Source organism: Phyllobates terribilis, unplaced genomic scaffold (genome assembly GCF_046119375.1).
Source record: "Phyllobates terribilis strain yellow unplaced genomic scaffold, ASM4611937v1 Scaffold_9__5_contigs__length_417890890, whole genome shotgun sequence".
Classification (NCBI taxonomy): Eukaryota; Metazoa; Chordata; class Amphibia; order Anura; family Dendrobatidae; genus Phyllobates; species Phyllobates terribilis.
The window spans coordinates 416,927,519-416,946,956 of record NW_027362769.1 but is presented as its reverse complement, the minus strand read 5'-3'; the positions used below and the strand labels follow the sequence as shown (position 1 = coordinate 416,946,956).

Sequence of the window (19,438 nt, the reverse complement as noted above, 5' to 3'; positions counted from 1 at the left end):
ATCACCGATTTGGGCGCCACATTTAAATAGCGGCCGCGACCAATCACCGATGTTGACGTCACATTTAAACACTGCTGTGCTGATTGTTCACGGACTCCAGCCGTGACCAATCAGCGAGATTGGCGCCAAATGTAAACAGCGCTCTGCTGATTAGTCGCGGTCACCGGTCACGAATAATCAGCAATATTGGCGCCAAATTGAAACCTCGCTCTGCTGATTAGTCGCAACCACCGGCCGTGACCAATCAGCGATATTGGCACCAAATTTAAACACCGCTTCGCTGATTGGTCGCGGTCACCGGTCACGAATAATCAGCATTTTGGCGCCAAATTTAAACCCCGCTCTGCTGATTGGTCGCGGCCGGCCACCGCGACCAATCAGCAGAGCGGGGTTTAAATTTGGCGCCAATAATGCTGATTATTCGTGACCGGTGACCGCGACCAATCAGCAATTTTGGTGCCAAATTTAAACAACGCTCTGCTGATTGGTCGCGGTCGCCGTCCGCGCCCAATCAGCAGTATTGGCGCCAAAATTAAACACTGCTCTGCTGATTAGTCGCGGTCGCCGGCCGCAACCAATCAGCAATATTGGCGCCAAATTGAAACCTCGCTCTGCTGATTAGTCGCAACCACCAGCCGCGACCAATCAGTGATATTGCCGCCAAATTTAAACACCGTTCTGCTGATTGGTCGCGGTCACCGGTCACGAATAATCAGCATTATTTGCCCCACATTTAAACACCGCTCTGCTGATTGGTCGCGGCCGTGACCAATCACCATTATTGGCGCCAAATTTAAACACCGCTCTGCTGATTGCGCCCGGTCGGCCGCATACATATTCTAGAATACCCGATGCGTTAGAATCGGGCCACCATCTAGTATTTTATAAGCAGGGGTCCCATTCGATAACGGCCAGAATTGGAGCGCCTTCCCTCCAGCTAAACTGAATAGTCTCTGCGATCTATCTAGTAAGGTCTTCTATTAATCCCATTTATTTTGGTGTAACTGTATATCTATTGTATTGTCCCCCTTTGTAAAACCTTTTGCATATTTTTCCTAAACACTGCCTCCCTTTTGGATTAAATATCAAATTTAATAGTCCTGTTTCTTTTGCTCTGTAATCGTTCCTTCCCCGAAGCCATATGCGCTACCAGAAAGCAAGCGTCCAATCAGGCCTGTATTTTAAAACTGATTGGTAGTGGCAGCGAATTATATTAATTGGGTTATCGTGAAGCTGGCATACACACATATTCCATGCATTGGAATTCCGAGGTGTGTATGCCATACGCTCACTGCTAGCTTGCCGATAATTACGTAGTGAGTAATCGGGATCGTCTGTGTGTGCGAATTCCTGATAAATTGGTGGCAGCGGTGGGATTCTGCGGGATCTCTCTGGTGTCGTTCTTCACAATTGGTGGAAAACGGTGGGATATTACAGAACATCAGTGGCTGGATTGAGCAATCATTCCTGTCACTGAAAACTTGCACGGTTCTTGTGAGAATTCTGTGAAAAGTTTTAACGATTCAGACTCAGTGTTTTAATATTTGTTATCTGGGACATTACCATACGTGTAGTAGTTGCATCCCCCCCTTCTCTTGTTTTTCTGTCCTATCTTTTGTTTGGCAATGACGGCTACGCGTGGAGAGCCCTGGTATCACCAGCAGTCAAAGAACACTATCACCACCCTCTGTGAGTTGGGACAGATTGACCCCACGGGCAAAACCAAGGCCCAAATGATTGCTGAACTGTTGCAACAGAGCCAGTCCGACAGCAGAGCCCTGATGATGGGACGGCCAGCCAAGGCCCGGATGGTGCTGCTGCAGGGGTCCCACCTGTGATTGCCAGCCATACCCGCAGCCAGGGTAGTGTAGACCCCCACCTGCTAATGGACTTGGAGCAGCTCGCCGCAGACGATCATGACGGACGACTGCAGCTGATCCTGAAATTCCAGGAACGAGCAGAACAACGGGCCCAAGCTGAGTGACAGGCCCAAACTGATAGAGCTGAGCGAGAGGCCCATACTGAGAGAGCCGAGTGAGAGCGGCAAGACGAGCGTCTGTACCGGCTGGAGCTAGCCCGGATTCAGAAGGAGCCATCCCCCTCACAGATCCGTGAGTCCAACAGTGCCAACAGCTTTAATCCCCGTCCTCAGCATTTTCCTGTAATGGGAAAGGACAGGGACTTGGACATACTTCTGAGAGGATTTGAAAAAGCCTGCAGACAGTACCGGCTGCCCGAGGCCAGGTACTTAACTCCAGGGATCAGAGGAAAAGCTTTGGAGGTGTTTGCTTCTCTCCCTCAAAACCAAGATGGAGACTATGAGACCATCAAGCAGGCCCTGATTAAAAAGTATCAACTTACTCCGGAGATTTACCAGAAAAAATTCAGAGCCCTCCAGCGTGGACCACATGACGGCTACGGCGATGTGGTAGACGGGCTCAGGACCAACTTTTAGCAGTGGGTCCAAGGACTGTCGGTTACCACCTTCGAGGACCTGAAGGATCTGATGGTGAAGGCCCAGTTTCTTCATCTTTGTCCTGTGGAAGTGCGACAGTTTGTGCTGGACCGGGAGCCAAAGGAAGCCGTCAAATCAGACCAGATTGCAGATGCATATGAGGCCAACCACACACCAGAGGTGCAGAAGTCAGCTGTCGCCAGCTGGAGAGGGGGTAAGCCGAAAACCACCCCCAGTGCCCTAGCCAGCCGGCCTTCAGGGGGTCCTGCCCCATCTTCCAGCACCTGGTCTGCATTTGATTCCCGGAGGTGTTATACTTGTGACCAAACATCAGCCTTGTCTGCCCGGAGAGGCAGAAGATGAACCCCACACCTGAGGCCCCAGGGCCTAGTGCAGCCATTCTTTTTGTGGGTGGGGCGGTTGGCCGGGCTCTGGAGAACTTACAACCGGTTACTGTGGGCAACACCGTTATTGTTGGGTTTAAGGACACTGGTGCAGAACGCACCCTCATCTGCCCTGAGTTCCTGTTACCAGAAGAACTCATTCCTGGGAAAACCCTGACTGTCACCGGGTTTGGGGGTGTTCGCCATCCCATACAGATGGGCCAAGTTTTCCTGGACTGGGGTGCGGGGAGGGGGTTAAGGGAAGTGGGGGTGCCGGAGAATCTCCCCACTAATGTGCTATTGGGAACTGATCTGGGACGGTTGGTTACCCGATACATTCCTGACAACTCTCCCAGATCTGATATGTCATGTGATGCAACTATTAATAAGGTCAATGAGATGCACAATGAAAATGAAAAAAAAAGCCGCGGCGTGATGCTGCTGAGGATCCCCTAAAACGAGCCAGCATAAGTGCTATGGGTAATGGGAGCAGGCACGGACACCAGGAAGCAGGTCGTCCCGTGCAGCTGACCAGTGTCATGCCAGAGGGTGACATGGTCAGTGATAGCTGCCCCAAGACTAGCACGGCTCCAGAGGTAATGAGAAAGGATGGGGAAAAACACGGGGATCATAAGGAAGGTGGTACCATACAGCTGACCGGTGTCACGACGAACTGTGACATGGCTAGTGGCAGCAGTCTCATGGTTAGCCCGGTTCCCAAGGTACCAATGAGGGGTGGCAAGGTAGACCCCACAACCAGGCAGGGTGAAGGAAACATGTATCCCACTGTCTGTCAGGCACATGGGAAGAAGGTACTCATAGCCTGTGAGAGGAGTGGGAGAAAGATACCCCAAACCGTTCAGGGTGATTGGAAAGCTGGATCCCCAGTCGGTCAGGGTGGTGGGCGAGCTGGATCCACAGCTCGTCGGATTACTAGGAAAAGGTGGTTATCCCCGGGGAGACAGCCTATCTAGCCACTGTCACCTGTGGCCCGGGAGCGCAGAATGCAGGTCGTGCCCAGCCTACTGGACCCTCATTATGCAGAGGGGGAACAAGGCCAGCGACTGGCCCAAAACAGGTACCAGATGGTTCCAGTGAGGTTGGGGCCTTAGAGTCGCTTCTGGCTACCCCCAGCCAGGAGTCCAACACCTGTCTGGTATGTAGATCTAAATGTGGGGAACAGAGCGCACAATAGGGTGATACCCTATGGAGGGAGAATAGGAGAGTGCTGGTTACACTCACCTGATGGAGATATGACAGGCACAACTCCTATGAAGGCATGAAGAAAAACAGCTGCTGCTGCCCCGTGGCAGGAAGCTAAATCTTCACGGAGATATTGGATTCAGTTGGATGAACACATAAGTGGGCTGCGCTGCTGAAGTAAATCAATTCTTCAGAGATGATGATGATGATGATGATGATGAAAAGGCTTTTTATTAACAGCGAGTTTCAACGCCGTACCGGCGTCTTATTCAGGTAAAAAATAAGACGCCGGTACGGCGTTGAAGCGCGTTGTTAATAAAAAGCCTTTTCATCATCATCATCTCTGAAGAATTGATTTACTTCAGCAGCTCAGCCCACATACGTGTTCATCTAACTGGATCCAACACCTGTCTAGTGACTCTGAGTAGCCCCCCGGAGAAGCCCATCCAGGAAGGGTGGCCCATAAGCTAGGTTTAAGGGGCGATCTGTAAATCAGCCCCTATGCTACCTCAAAAAGGGGGAGATGTCATAGAAAACATTAAGAATCTCTCTCTCCCTCTGAAATCCCTCTCACTCTCCCCACCCCCCTCCTCTATACCATTTGTCAAAGGAGCCAGAGCTTACACTCTACCCAGTTGCCCATATGCAAATAGCAGGAGCCACCAAGTGACCAGGCTAATTAACATATCAAATGGAGAGACATGGGTTATGAATAGACACCTTGGTGAAGAGGATACAGCTCCTAAGCTTCAAAGGAATTCTACCTCACACCAAGACATCCCCATTTGCACATGTGTTCAATCTGCAGTCTCGCAGGCACCGACATTAAATATGGAATATCGGAAGTTGTATACTTCCGATTGTGAGGGGACACATATTTTTAGTGATGGGGTTAACTAAGAAACAAGGCGCATATTTTTCAGTATCTGTACGCCCCACCGGTGAGCTATAATGCAAAAGTACAAAGATAACAGAACGCAGCTATGTCATGTCTAGTCTCTAAAGAAAGGTAAATATGAATTTCAAAAGATTTGTTCATCTTTTTTATTAATACTTCTATTTTTCTAAAGAATTCTTACTTTTCAATATATATTTTGCACAGCATTGTATATCTCCATTCCTTATATGAAACCTACTGATGATAAAGCATTTACCCTGATTACAAATGTTGATGACAGAAGACATTTATCCCTCCATTTTATCTATAAGTTTTGCAGAAAGTTTTCCAATAGGGATTATCCAAAACACTAGATAATGTCGCCATTGTCATCACATATGACACGTATGTGCTACCTTCTGAAACGTTAGATGAAAAAAGCAAGAAAATACCCCATGTGGATTGGGAGGAAGTTAGTTAGACTTGTATTTCATACACAAGTGGTAATAACTTTGGCCAGCCAAATTGTGTTTAAAGAAGCTCTCCAAGAATGTAGCAAAATGTCTCTTATCATTTAATTCAAGTGGCAGCACCTCCTAATCACAAGTCAGGATGGGCTGCAGTCTGAAGAAACACAGCTGCTGAAAACTGTGTCTCAACTGACAGAGGAGCTGTAACATAAGCACAGATACTGGTGAGCTGCTGGAGAAAGACTGTGACAGGAAAAAAGAATAGATCTTCTCCTCGGCTGAATGATCATAATGTATTTTTTCTCCAGCCTGAGCTCTTTGTGTGGATTCAGCTCACAAGAAGATGTATTTCTTCTCCTTCACAGCTCTTCTCCACTGGTGTGTGTGCTTAAGATACAGCTGAGTTGAGACACAGGTCTCAGTAGCTATGTTCCTTCAGACTGCAGCGTGTCCTGACACATGACTAGGACGGGCTGCTGTATAAATTATATGATGGGGCCATTTTATTACAGTGGCTTGCGAAAGTATTCACCCCCTTGACTTTTAAGCTATTCTGTTACATTACAACCTGTGTTTAAAGGGGTTGTCAGGTCCAAACCGATAAGTCTACAGTCACTTCGTGTGACTGCAGACTTATGAACCCCCCCAGCACACGCACTGTGCTTTCCGGGGATTCGCCGGTTTCAGGCCCGGGAACGGAGGGTATGTATGAGTTATATATACCCCCGGCCAGTGGGCGTGGCCTCACTCCATACACTTGTATGGAGCCAAGGTCACGCCCCATCTAGTGATGCGGCTGGCCAGTAGGCGTGGCCGACTGTATAACTCATATATAACCTCCGTTCCCGGGTCTGAAACCGACATGTACACACAGACTGACTGCAGACTTGTTGGTTTGGATCAGACAACCCCTTTAAATATTTTTTTAATCCGATTTGTGTGTGATGCATCAGCACTAAATAGTCTAAGATGATGAGGTGAAGTGAGAAAAATATAGGCATAAATTAAATTTATGAGATCAAATAACTAAAAATTGGCATGTGCATATGTATTCACCCCTTTTGCTATGAAGTCACTAAAAATTTCCAGTGCAAGCAATTACCTTCATAAGTCACATGCTTAGTGAAAGGAAGCCCACCTTTGTGTAATCTAATGTCACATGTCTGTCAGTAGATACACTTTACCTTTTCTAAAAGGCCACAGAGGCTGCAACACCATTAACCAAACACCATGAAGACCGAGGAGATCTCCAGACAACACCATGAAGACCAAGGATATCTCCAAACACCACCATGAAGACCAAGGAGATCTCCAAACCAACACAGCTCATCTCCCCAAGAACACCATCCCCACAGTGAAACATGGTGGTGGCAGCATCATGCTGTGGAGATGTTTTTTGGGTTGGGTGCGAAATACGGGGATATTATTGAGCAAAACCTGTTTGTCTGTCAGTGATTTGAGACTGGGACAGAGGTTCACTTTCCAACAAGAGAATGACCCAAATACTACTAAAGCAACACTCGAGTGGCGTAAGGGGAAACGTGTAAATGTTCTGGAGTGGCCTAATTAAAGTCCAGACCTTAATCTGATAGAGAATACCAGTGGCAAGATATGGAAAGGTCATAGAGACTTATCCAAATCAACTTGCAGCTGTAATTGCCGCAAAAGGAGGCTCCACAAAGTACTGACTTTAGGGATTGAATAGTTATGCACACTGAAGTTTTCAGTTATGTTGTCCTATTTGTTCTTTGTTTCACAATAAAAAGAAAACCAAATGTTCACAGTTGTAGGCACATTCCTTACATGAACTGATGCAAACCCTAAAAAAAAAAAAAGATTAATGAAATGCCAAGGGGGTGAATACTTTTGCAAGCCACCGTACATTACTGAAAAACTCCTTTAAGAGGTGCACGCCTGAAAACTGAAATCACGGTTGGTCTCAGTACTTGCACTGTGGGCTGATAGGAGGCGCTGACACTTCCACTTCACCATGCCCATTTTTTCTCAATACTTTTGCGAGATGGTGGAAAAACTTGAAATCAGCTGAAAGTCACAACTTCTTGCTCCTGCAACTTTTGTGAAGTAAAGCTGATAAAAATACATTTCCCACTTGGTTTCTTTTGTGATTTGGATACAGGGTCCATTTGCAGCATGTGATATTCCATGAAAGGATTATCCCTGATATCATTCTATACTCCTTTAAGTTGGGGACACTGACGATGGGTCCTACAGACGGTAAAGTAAAAGACGCAGACTCCCCAATTTAGAATTGCATATTTCTCATATTCTGCTGATTTCTTACCTACGATCATCCGGTATTTCTGTTATGATTTTTTCTCTTGGTGGAAACTGGGACATGATCTCATCTAAGAAAAGTGAGAAAAAAACAGAAAATGGCGATAAGAAGCAGTCTACTGGCAAACGGTGGTGAGCAGAGGAATATAGAAAGGACGTCTACACCGAAAAGAGTTTATTAGAAAGAACTGAACGGAAAGAGTCAGAATAAGAAAAGAAATCGGTGAAAAGGAGGCGAAACTGAGACATGAAAGACGTAAGAAGCTCCGAGTGATAATCACTGCCAGAAATATCTACCCACACAATATTCACACACCGCACACGCCGGAGGACCTTTCACTAAGTTATTCATGCAACGCCGAATACAACTTTTTTGTTTTGTTTTTTATTTCGCTTCTCCATTGTGGAGATATTAGCAATCAGAGTATTTGTCACCTAATGAGCTGTCCAGGTGTACTAAAGACAGGTAATATAAACCATATATCATGTCACTTAGTACAGTATATACTAAAGACAGGTAATATAAACCATATATCATGTCACTTAGTACAGTATATACTAAAGACAGGTAATATAAACCATATATCATGTCACTTAGTACAGTATATACTAAAAACAGGTAATATAAACCATATATCATGTCACTTAGTACAGTATATACTAAAGACAGGTAATATAAACCATATATCATGCAACTTAGCACAGTATATACTAAAGTCAGGTAATATAAACCATATATCATGTCACTTAATACAGTATATACTAAAGACAGGTAATGTAAACCATATATCATATCACTTAGTGCAGTATATACTAAAGACAGGTAATATAGACCATATATCATGTCACTTAGTACAGTATATACTAAAGACAGGTAATATAAACCATATATCATGCAACTTAGCACAGTATATATTAAAGTCAGGTAATATAAACCACATATCATGTCACTTAGTACAGTATATACTAAAGACAGGTAATATAAACCATATATCATGCAACTTAGCACAGTATATACTAAAGTCAGGTAATATAAACCATATATCATATCACTTAGTACAGTATATACTAAAGACAGGTAATATAAACCATATATCATGTCACTTAGTACAGTATATACTAAAGACAGGTAATATAAACCAAATATCATGCAACTTAGCACAGTATATACTAAAGTCAGGTAATATAAACCATATATCATGTCACTTAGTACAGTATATACTAAAGACAGGTAATATAAACCATATATCATGTCACTTAGTACAGTATATACTAAAGACAGGTAATATAAACCATATATCATGTCACTTAGTACAGTATATACTAAACACAGGTAATGTAAACCACATATCATATCACAGTACAGTAAATACTAAAGACAGGTAATGTAAACCATATATCATGTCACTTAGTACAGTATATACTGAAGACAGGTAATGTAAACCATATATCATATCACTTAGTACAGTATATACTGAAGACTGGTAATGTAAACCACATATCATGTCACTTAGTACAGTATATACTAAAGACAGGTAATATAAACCATATATCATGTCACTTAGTACAGTATATACTAAAGACAGGTAATATAAACCATATATCATGGCACTTAGTACAGTATATACTAAACACAGGTAATGTAAACCACATATCATATCACAGTACAGTAAATACTAAAGACAGGTAATGTAAACCATATATCATGTCAATTAGTACAGTATATACTAAAGACAGGTAACGTAAACCACATATCATGTCACTTAGTACAGTATATACTAAAGAGAGGTAATATAAACCATATATCATGTCACTTAGTACAGTATATACTAAAGACAGGTAATATAAACCATATATCATGTCACTTAGTACAGTATATACTAAAGACAGGTAATGTAAACCATATATTATGTCACTTAGTACAGTATATACTGAAGACAGGTAATGTAAACCATATATCATATCACTTAGTGCAGCATATACTGAAGACAGGTAATATAAACCATATATCATGTCACTTAGTACAGTATATACTAAAGACAGGTAATATAAACCATATATCATGTCGCTAAGTACAGTATATACTGAAGACAGGTAATGTAAACCATATATCATGTCACTTAGTACAGTATATACTGAAGACAGGTAACGTAAACCATATATCATGTCACTTAGTGCAGTATATACTGAAGACAGGTAACGTAAACCATATATCATGTCACTTAGTGCAGTATATACTGAAGACAGGTAATATAAACCATATATCATGTCACTTAGTGCAGTATATACTAAAGACAGGTAATATAAACCATATATCATATCACTTAATACAGTATATACTAAAGACAGGTAATGTAAACCATATATCATATCACTTAGTACAGTATATACTAAAGACAGGTAATGTAAACCATATATCATATCACTTAGTACAGTATATACTAAAGACAGGTAATGTAAACCATATATCATATCACTTAGTACAGTATATACTAAAGACAGGTAATATAAACCATATATCATATCACTTACTACAGTATATACTAAAGACAGGTAACATAAACCATATATCATGTCACTTAGTACAGTATATACTAAAGACAGGTAACATAAACCATATATCATGTCACTTAGTACAGTATATACTGAAGACAGGTAATATAAACCATATATAAAGTCACTTAGTTCAGTATATACTGAAGACAGGTAACATAAACCACATATCATGTCATTTAGTACAGTATATACTAAAGACAGGTAACATAAACCACATATCATGTCACTTAGTGCAGTATATACTAAAGACAGGTAATATAAACCATATATCATATCACTTAGTACAGTATATACTAAAGACAGGTAATGTAAACCATATATCATGTCACTTAGTACAGTATATACTAAAGACAGGTAATATAAACCATATATCATATCACTTAGTACAGTATATACTAAAGACAGGTAACGTAAACCATATATCATGTCACTTAGTACAGTATATACTGAAGACAGGTAACGTAAACCATATATCATTTCACTTAGTACAGTATATACTGAAGACAGGTAACGTAAACCATATATCATGTCACTTAGTACAGTATATACTGAAGACAGGTAACGTAAACCATATATCATGTCACTTAGTACAGTATATACTGAAGACAGGTAACGTAAACCATATATCATATCACTTAGTACAGTATATACTGAAGACAGGTAACGTAAACCATATATCATGTCACTTAGTACAGTATATACTGAAGACAGGTAACGTAAACCATATATCATGTCACTTAGTACAGTATATACTGAAGACAGGTAACGTAAACCATATATCATGTCACTTAGTACAGTATATACTGAAGACAGGTAACGTAAACCATGTATCATGTCACTTAGTACAGTATATACTAAAGACAGGTAACGTAAACCATATATCATGTCACTTAGTACAGTATATACTGAAGACAGGTAACGTAAACCATATATCATGTCACTTAGTACAGTATATACTGAAGACAGGTAACGAAAACCATATATCATGTCACTTAGTACAGAGTATACTGAAGACAGGTAACGTAAACCATATATCATGTCACTTAGTACAGTATATACTGAAGACAGGAAACGTAAACCATATATCATGTCACTTAGTACAGTATATACTGAAGACAGGTAAGGTAAACCATATATCATGTCACTTAGTACAGTATATACTAAAGACAGGTAAGGTAAACCATATATCATGTCACTTAGTACAGTATATACTGAAGACAGGTAACGTAAACCACATATCATGTCACTTAGTACAGTATATACTAAAGACAGGTAACGTAAACCATATATCATGTCACTTAGTACAGTATATACTAAAGACAGGTAATGTAAACCACATATCATGTCACTTAGTACAGTATATACTAAAGACAGGTAAGGTAAACCATATATCATGTCACTTAGTACAGTATATACTAAAGACAGGAAACGTAAACCATATATCATGTCACTTAGTACAGTATATACTGAAGACAGGTAATATAAACCACATATCATGTCACTTAGTACAGTATATACTAAAGACAGGTAATATAAACCATATATCATGTCACTTAGTACAGTATATACTAAAGACAGGTAATATAAACCATATATCATGTCACTTAGTACAGTATATACTAAAGACAGGTAAGGTAAAAAATATATTATGTCACTTAGTACAGTATATACTAAAGACAGGTAAGGTAAACCATATATCATGTCACTTAGTACAGTATATACTGAAGACAGGTAATATAAACCATATATCATGTCACTTAGTACAGTATATACTGAAGACAGGTAATATAAACCATATATCATATCACTTAGTACAGTATATACTGAAGACAGGTAATATAAACCATATATCATGTCACTTAGTACAGTATATACTAAAGACAGGTAATATAAACCATATATCATGTCACTTAGTACAGTATATACTAAAGACAGGTAATATAAACCATATATCATGTCACTTAGTACAGTATATACTAAAGACAGGTAAGGTAAACCATATATCATGTCACTTAGTACAGTATATACTAAAGACAGGAAACGTAAACCATATATCATGTCACTTAGTACAGTATATACTGAAGAGAGGTAATATAAACCATATATCATGTCACTTAGTACAGTATATACTAAAGACAGGTAATATAAACCATATATCATGTCACTTAGTACAGTATATACTAAAGACAGGTAAGGTAAAAAATATATTATGTCACTTAGTACAGTATATACTAAAGACAGGTAAGGTAAACCATATATCATGTCACTTAGTACAGTATATACTGAAGACAGGTAATATAAACCATATATCATGTCACTTAGTACAGTATATACTGAAGACAGGTAATATCAACCATATATCATGTCACTTAGTACAGTATATACTGAAGACAGGTAATATAAACCATATATCATGTCACTTAGTACAGTATATACTAAAGACAGGTAATATAAACCATATATCATGTCACTTACTACAGTATATACTGAAGACAGGTAATATAAACCATATATCATGTCACTTAGTACAGTATATACTGAAGACAGGTAATATAAACCATATATCATGTCACTTAGTACAGTATATACTAAAGACAGATAATATAAACCATATATCATGTCACTTAGTACAGTATATACTAAAGACAGGTAATATAAACCATATATCATGTCACTTAGTACAGTATATACTGAAGACAGGTAACGTAAACCATATATCATGTTACTTAGTACAGTATATACTGAAGACAGGTAACGTAAACCATATATCATGTCACTTAGTACAGTATATACTGAAGACAGGTAACGTAAACCATATATCATGTCACTTAGTACAGTATATACTAAAGACAGGTAACGTAAACCATATATCATGTCACTTAGTACAGTATATACTGAAGACAGGTAATATAAACCATATATCATATCACTTAGTGCAGTATATACTGAAGACAGGTAATATAAACCACATATCATGTCACTTAGTACAGTATATACTAAAGACAGGTAATATAAACCATATATCATGTCACTTAGTCCAGTATATACTAAAGACAGGTAATATAAACCATATATCATGTCACTTAGTACAGTATATACTAAAGACAGGTAAGGTAAAAAATATATTATGTCACTTAGTACAGTATATACTAAAGACAGGTAAGGTAAACCATATATCATGTCACTTAGTACAGTATATACTGAAGACAGGTAATATAAACCATATATCATGTCACTTAGTACAGTATATACTGAAGACAGGTAATATAAACCATATATCATGTCACTTAGTACAGTATATACTGAAGACAGGTAATATAAACCATATATCATGTCACTTAGTACAGTATATACTAAAGACAGGTAATATAAACCATATATCATGTCACTTACTACAGTATATACTGAAGACAGGTAATATAAACCATATATCATGTCACTTAGTACAGTATATACTGAAGACAGGTAATATAAACCATATATCATGTCACTTAGTACAGTATATACTAAAGACAGGTAATATAAACCATATATCATGTCACTTAGTACAGTATATACTAAAGACAGGTAATATAAACCATATATCATGTCACTTAGTACAGTATATACTGAAGACAGGTAATATAAACCATATATCATGTCACTTAGTACAGTATATACTGAAGACAGGTAATATAAACCATATATCATGTCACTTAGTACGGTATATACTAAAGACAGGTAATATAAACCATATATCATGTCACTTAGTACAGTATATACTGAAGCCAGGTAATATAAACCATATATCATGTCACTTAGTACAGTATATACTGAAGACAGGTAATATAAACCATATATCATGTCACTTAGTACAGTATATACTAAAGACAGGTAACGTAAACCACATCTCATGTCACTTAGTACAGTATATACTAAAGACAGGTAAGGTAAACCATATATCATGTCACTTAGTACAGTATATACTAAAGACAGGTAAGGTAAACCATATATCATGTCACTTAGTACAGTATATACTGAAGACAGGTAACGTAAACCATATATCATATCACTTAGTACAGTATATACTAAAGACAGGTAAGGTAAACCATATATCATGTCATTTAGTACAGTATATACTGAAGACAGGTAAGGTAAACCATATATCATGTCACTTAGTACAGTATATACTAAAGACAGGTAACGTAAACCATATATCATGTCACTTAGTACAGTATATACTGAAGACAGGTAATATAAACGATATATCATGTCACTTAGTACAGTATATACTGAAGACAGGTAATATAAACCATATATCATGTCACTTAGTACAGTATATACTAAAGACAGGCAATAAAAAAACACATATCATGTCACTTAGTACAGTATATACTAAAGACAGGTAATATAAACCATATATCATGTCACTTAGTACAGTATATACTAAAGACAGGTAATATAAACCATATATCATGTCACTTAGTACAGTATATACTGAAGACAGGTAACGTAAACCATATATCATGTTACTTAGTACAGTATATAGTGAAGACAGGTAACGTAAACCATATATCATGTCACTTAGTACAGTATATACTGAAGACAGGTAACGTAAACCATATATCATGTCACTTAGTACAGTATATACTAAAGACAGGTAACGTAAACCATATATCATGTCACTTAGTACAGTATATACTGAAGACAGGTAATATAAACCATATATCATATCACTTAGTGCAGTATATACTGAAGACAGGTAATATAAACCACATATCATGTCACTTAGTACAGTATATACTAAAGACAGGTAATATAAACCATATATCATGTCACTTACTACAGTATATACTGAAGACAGGTAATATAAACCATATATCATGTCACTTAGTACAGTATATACTGAAGACAGGTAATATAAACCATATATCATGTCACTTAGTACAGTATATACTAAAGACAGGTAATATAAACCATATATCATGTCACTTAGTACAGTATATACTAAAGACAGGTAATATAAACCATATATCATGTCACTTAGTACAGTATATACTGAAGACAGGTAATATAAACCATATATCATGTCACTTAGTACAGTATATACTGAAGACAGGTAATATAAACCATATATCATGTCACTTAGTACGGTATATACTAAAGACAGGTAATATAAACCATATATCATGTCACTTAGTACAGTATATACTGAAGCCAGGTAATATAAACCATATATCATGTCACTTAGTACAGTATATACTGAAGACAGGTAATATAAACCATATATCATGTCACTTAGTACAGTATATACTAAAGACAGGTAACGTAAACCACATCTCATGTCACTTAGTACAGTATATACTAAAGACAGGTAAGGTAAACCATATATCATGTCACTTAGTACAGTATATACTAAAGACAGGTAAGGTAAACCATATATCATGTCACTTAGTAAAGTATATACTGAAGACAGGTAACGTAAACCATATATCATATCACTTAGTACAGTATATACTAAAGACAGGTAAGGTAAACCATATATCATGTCATTTAGTACAGTATATACTGAAGACAGGTAAGGTAAACCATATATCATGTCACTTAGTGCAGTATATACTAAAGACAGGTAACGTAAACCATATATCATGTCACTTAGTACAGTATATACTGAAGACAGGTAATATAAACGATATATCATGTCACTTAGTACAGTATATACTGAAGACAGGTAATATAAACCATATATCATGTCACTTAGTACAGTATATACTAAAGACAGGCAATAAAAAAACACATATCATGTCACTTAGTACAGTATATACTAAAGACAGGTAATATAAACCATATATCATGTCACTTAGTACAGTATATACTAAAGACAGGTAATATAAACCATATATCATGTCACTTAGTACAGTATATACTGAACACAGGTAACGTAAACCATATATCATGTTACTTAGTACAGTATATAGTGAAGACAGGTAACGTAAACCATATATCATGTCACTTAGTACAGTATATACTGAAGACAGGTAACGTAAACCATATATCATGTCACTTAGTACAGTATATACTAAAGACAGGTAACGTAAACCATATATCATGTCACTTAGTACAGTATATACTGAAGACAGGTAATATAAACCATATATCATATCACTTAGTGCAGTATATACTGAAGACAGGTAATATAAACCACATATCATGTCACTTAGTACAGTATATACTAAAGACAGGTAATATAAACCATATATCATGTCACTTAGTCCAGTATATACTAAAGACAGGTAATATAAACCATATATCATGTCACTTAGTACAGTATATACTAAAGACAGGTAAGGTAAAAAATATATTATGTCACTTAGTACAGTATATACTAAAGACAGGTAAGGTAAACCATATATCATGTCACTTACTACAGTATATACTGAAGACAGGTAATATAAACCATATATCATGTCACTTAGTACAGTATATACTGAAGACAGGTAATATAAACCATATATCATGTCACTTAGTACAGTATATACTAAAGACAGGTAATATAAACCATATATCATGTCACTTAGTACAGTATATACTAAAGACAGGTAATATAAACCATATATCATGTCACTTAGTACAGTATATACTGAAGACAGGTAACGTAAACCATATATCATGTTACTTAGTACAGTATATACTGAAGACAGGTAACGTAAACCATATATCATGTCACTTAGTACAGTATATACTGAAGACAGGTAACGTAAACCATATATCATGTCACTTAGTACAGTATATACTAAAGACAGGTAACGTAAACCATATATCATGTCACTTAGTACAGTATATACTGAAGACAGGTAATATAAACCATATATCATATCACTTAGTGCAGTATATACTGAAGACAGGTAATATAAACCACATATCATGTCACTTAGTACAGTATATACTAAAGACAGGTAATATAAACCATATATCATGTCACTTAGTCCAGTATATACTAAAGACAGGTAATATAAACCATATATCATGTCACTTAGTACAGTATATACTAAAGACAGGTAAGGTAAAAAATATATTATGTCACTTAGTACAGTATATACTAAAGACAGGTAAGGTAAACCATATATCATGTCACTTAGTACAGTATATACTGAAGACAGGTAATATAAACCATATATCATGTCACTTAGTACAGTATATACTGAATACAGGTAATATAAACCATATATCATGTCACTTAGTACAGTATATACTGAAGACAGGTAATATAAACCATATATCATGTCACTTAGTACAGTATATACTAAAGACAGGTAATATAAACCATATATCATGTCACTTACTACAGTATATACTGAAGACAGGTAATATAAACCATATATCATGTCACTTAGTACAGTATATACTGAAGACAGGTAATATAAACCATATATCATGTCACTTAGTACAGTATATACTAAAGACAGGTAATATAAACCATATATCATGTCACTTAGTACAGTATATACTAAAGACAGGTAATATAAACCATATATCATGTCACTTAGTACAGTATATACTGAAGACAGGTAATATAAACCATATATCATGTCACTTAGTACAGTATATACTGAAGACAGGTAATATAAACCATATATCATGTCACTTAGTACAGTATATACTGAAGACAGGTAATATAAACCATATATCATGTCACTTAGTACGGTATATACTAAAGACAGGTAATATAAACCATATATCATGTCACTTAGTACAGTATATACTGAAGCCAGGTAATATAAACCATATATCATGTCACTTAGTACAGTATATACTGAAGACAGGTAATATAAACCATATATCATGTCACTTAGTACAGTATATACTAAAGACAGGTAACGTAAACCACATCTCATGTCACTTAGTACAGTATATACTAAAGACAGGTAAGGTAAACCATATATCATGTCACTTAGTACAGTATATACTAAAGACAGGTAAGGTAAACCATATATCATGTCACTTAGTACAGTATATACTGAAGACAGGTAACGTAAACCATATATCATATCACTTAGTACAGTATATACTAAAGACAGGTAAGGTAAACCATATATCATGTCATTTAGTACAGTATATACTGAAGACAGGTAAGGTAAACCATATATCATGTCACTTAGTACAGTATATACTAAAGACAGGTAACGTAAACCATATATCATGTCACTTAGTACAGTATATACTGAAGACAGGTAATATAAACGATATATCATGTCACTTAGTACAGTATATACTGAAGACAGGTAATATAAACCATATATCATGTCACTTAGTACAGTATATACTAAAGACAGGCAATAAAAAAACACATATCATGTCACTTAGTACAGTATATACTAAAGACAGGTAATATAAACCATATATCATGTCACTTAGTACAGTATATACTAAAGACAGGTAATATAAACCATATATCATGTCACTTAGTACAGTATATACTGAAGACAGGTAACGTAAACCATATATCATGTTACTTAGTACAGTATATAGTGAAGACAGGTAACGTAAACCATATATCATGTCACTTAGTACAGTATATACTGAAGACAGGTAACGTAAACCATATATCATGTCACTTAGTACAGTATATACTAAAGACAGGTAACGTAAACCATATATCATGTCACTTAGTACAGTATATACTGAAGACAGGTAATATAAACCATATATCATATCACTTAGTGCAGTATATACTGAAGACAGGTAATATAAACCACATATCATGTCACTTAGTACAGTATATACTAAAGACAGGTAATATAAACCATATATCATGTCACTTAGTCCAGTATATACTAAAGACAGGTAATATAAACTGTCATGAAAACAACACCCACTCTTGGGTCAGACCTTGCAGCTCTCTGGCGCCCCCTTATCCTGCTGGTCAAACACGGTATTGACAGAGGATAAGCACGGGTGCAGCTGCTCTATTTTATGTCGACTATTGTGGCACGTGATGTGACAGGACGTATATATACCACCAGTTCCTTCCAGGAACGTATATATACCTCCGACCAGCCACCCTCAAACCACAATATCACATAAATACTGGTATACTGCCACCACCGATCGCTTAACAGGTGGATCGGGTACCTGGTAGGTAACGTGAATTAGCGGGTGAGGAACGTGTTTGCTCGACATAGGACAAGAAGAAAGAAACTGGTAAATAATTAATGATTTA

General features: G+C 37.3%; 1 protein-coding gene across 2 annotated transcripts in view; it reads right to left on the bottom strand.

The window, feature by feature from the left end:
* The window catches only part of TGFB1I1 (transforming growth factor beta 1 induced transcript 1), a 367,808-nt gene that overhangs the window by 251,675 nt on the left and 96,695 nt on the right, over positions 1 to 19,438 (bottom strand). For both annotated transcript variants that reach the window (XM_073649072.1, XM_073649073.1), the window contains exon 6: positions 7,691 to 7,754. In XM_073649072.1, the coding sequence (XP_073505173.1) occupies positions 7,691 to 7,754 (64 nt within the window). The remainder of the gene's footprint in view (positions 1 to 7,690; positions 7,755 to 19,438) is intronic.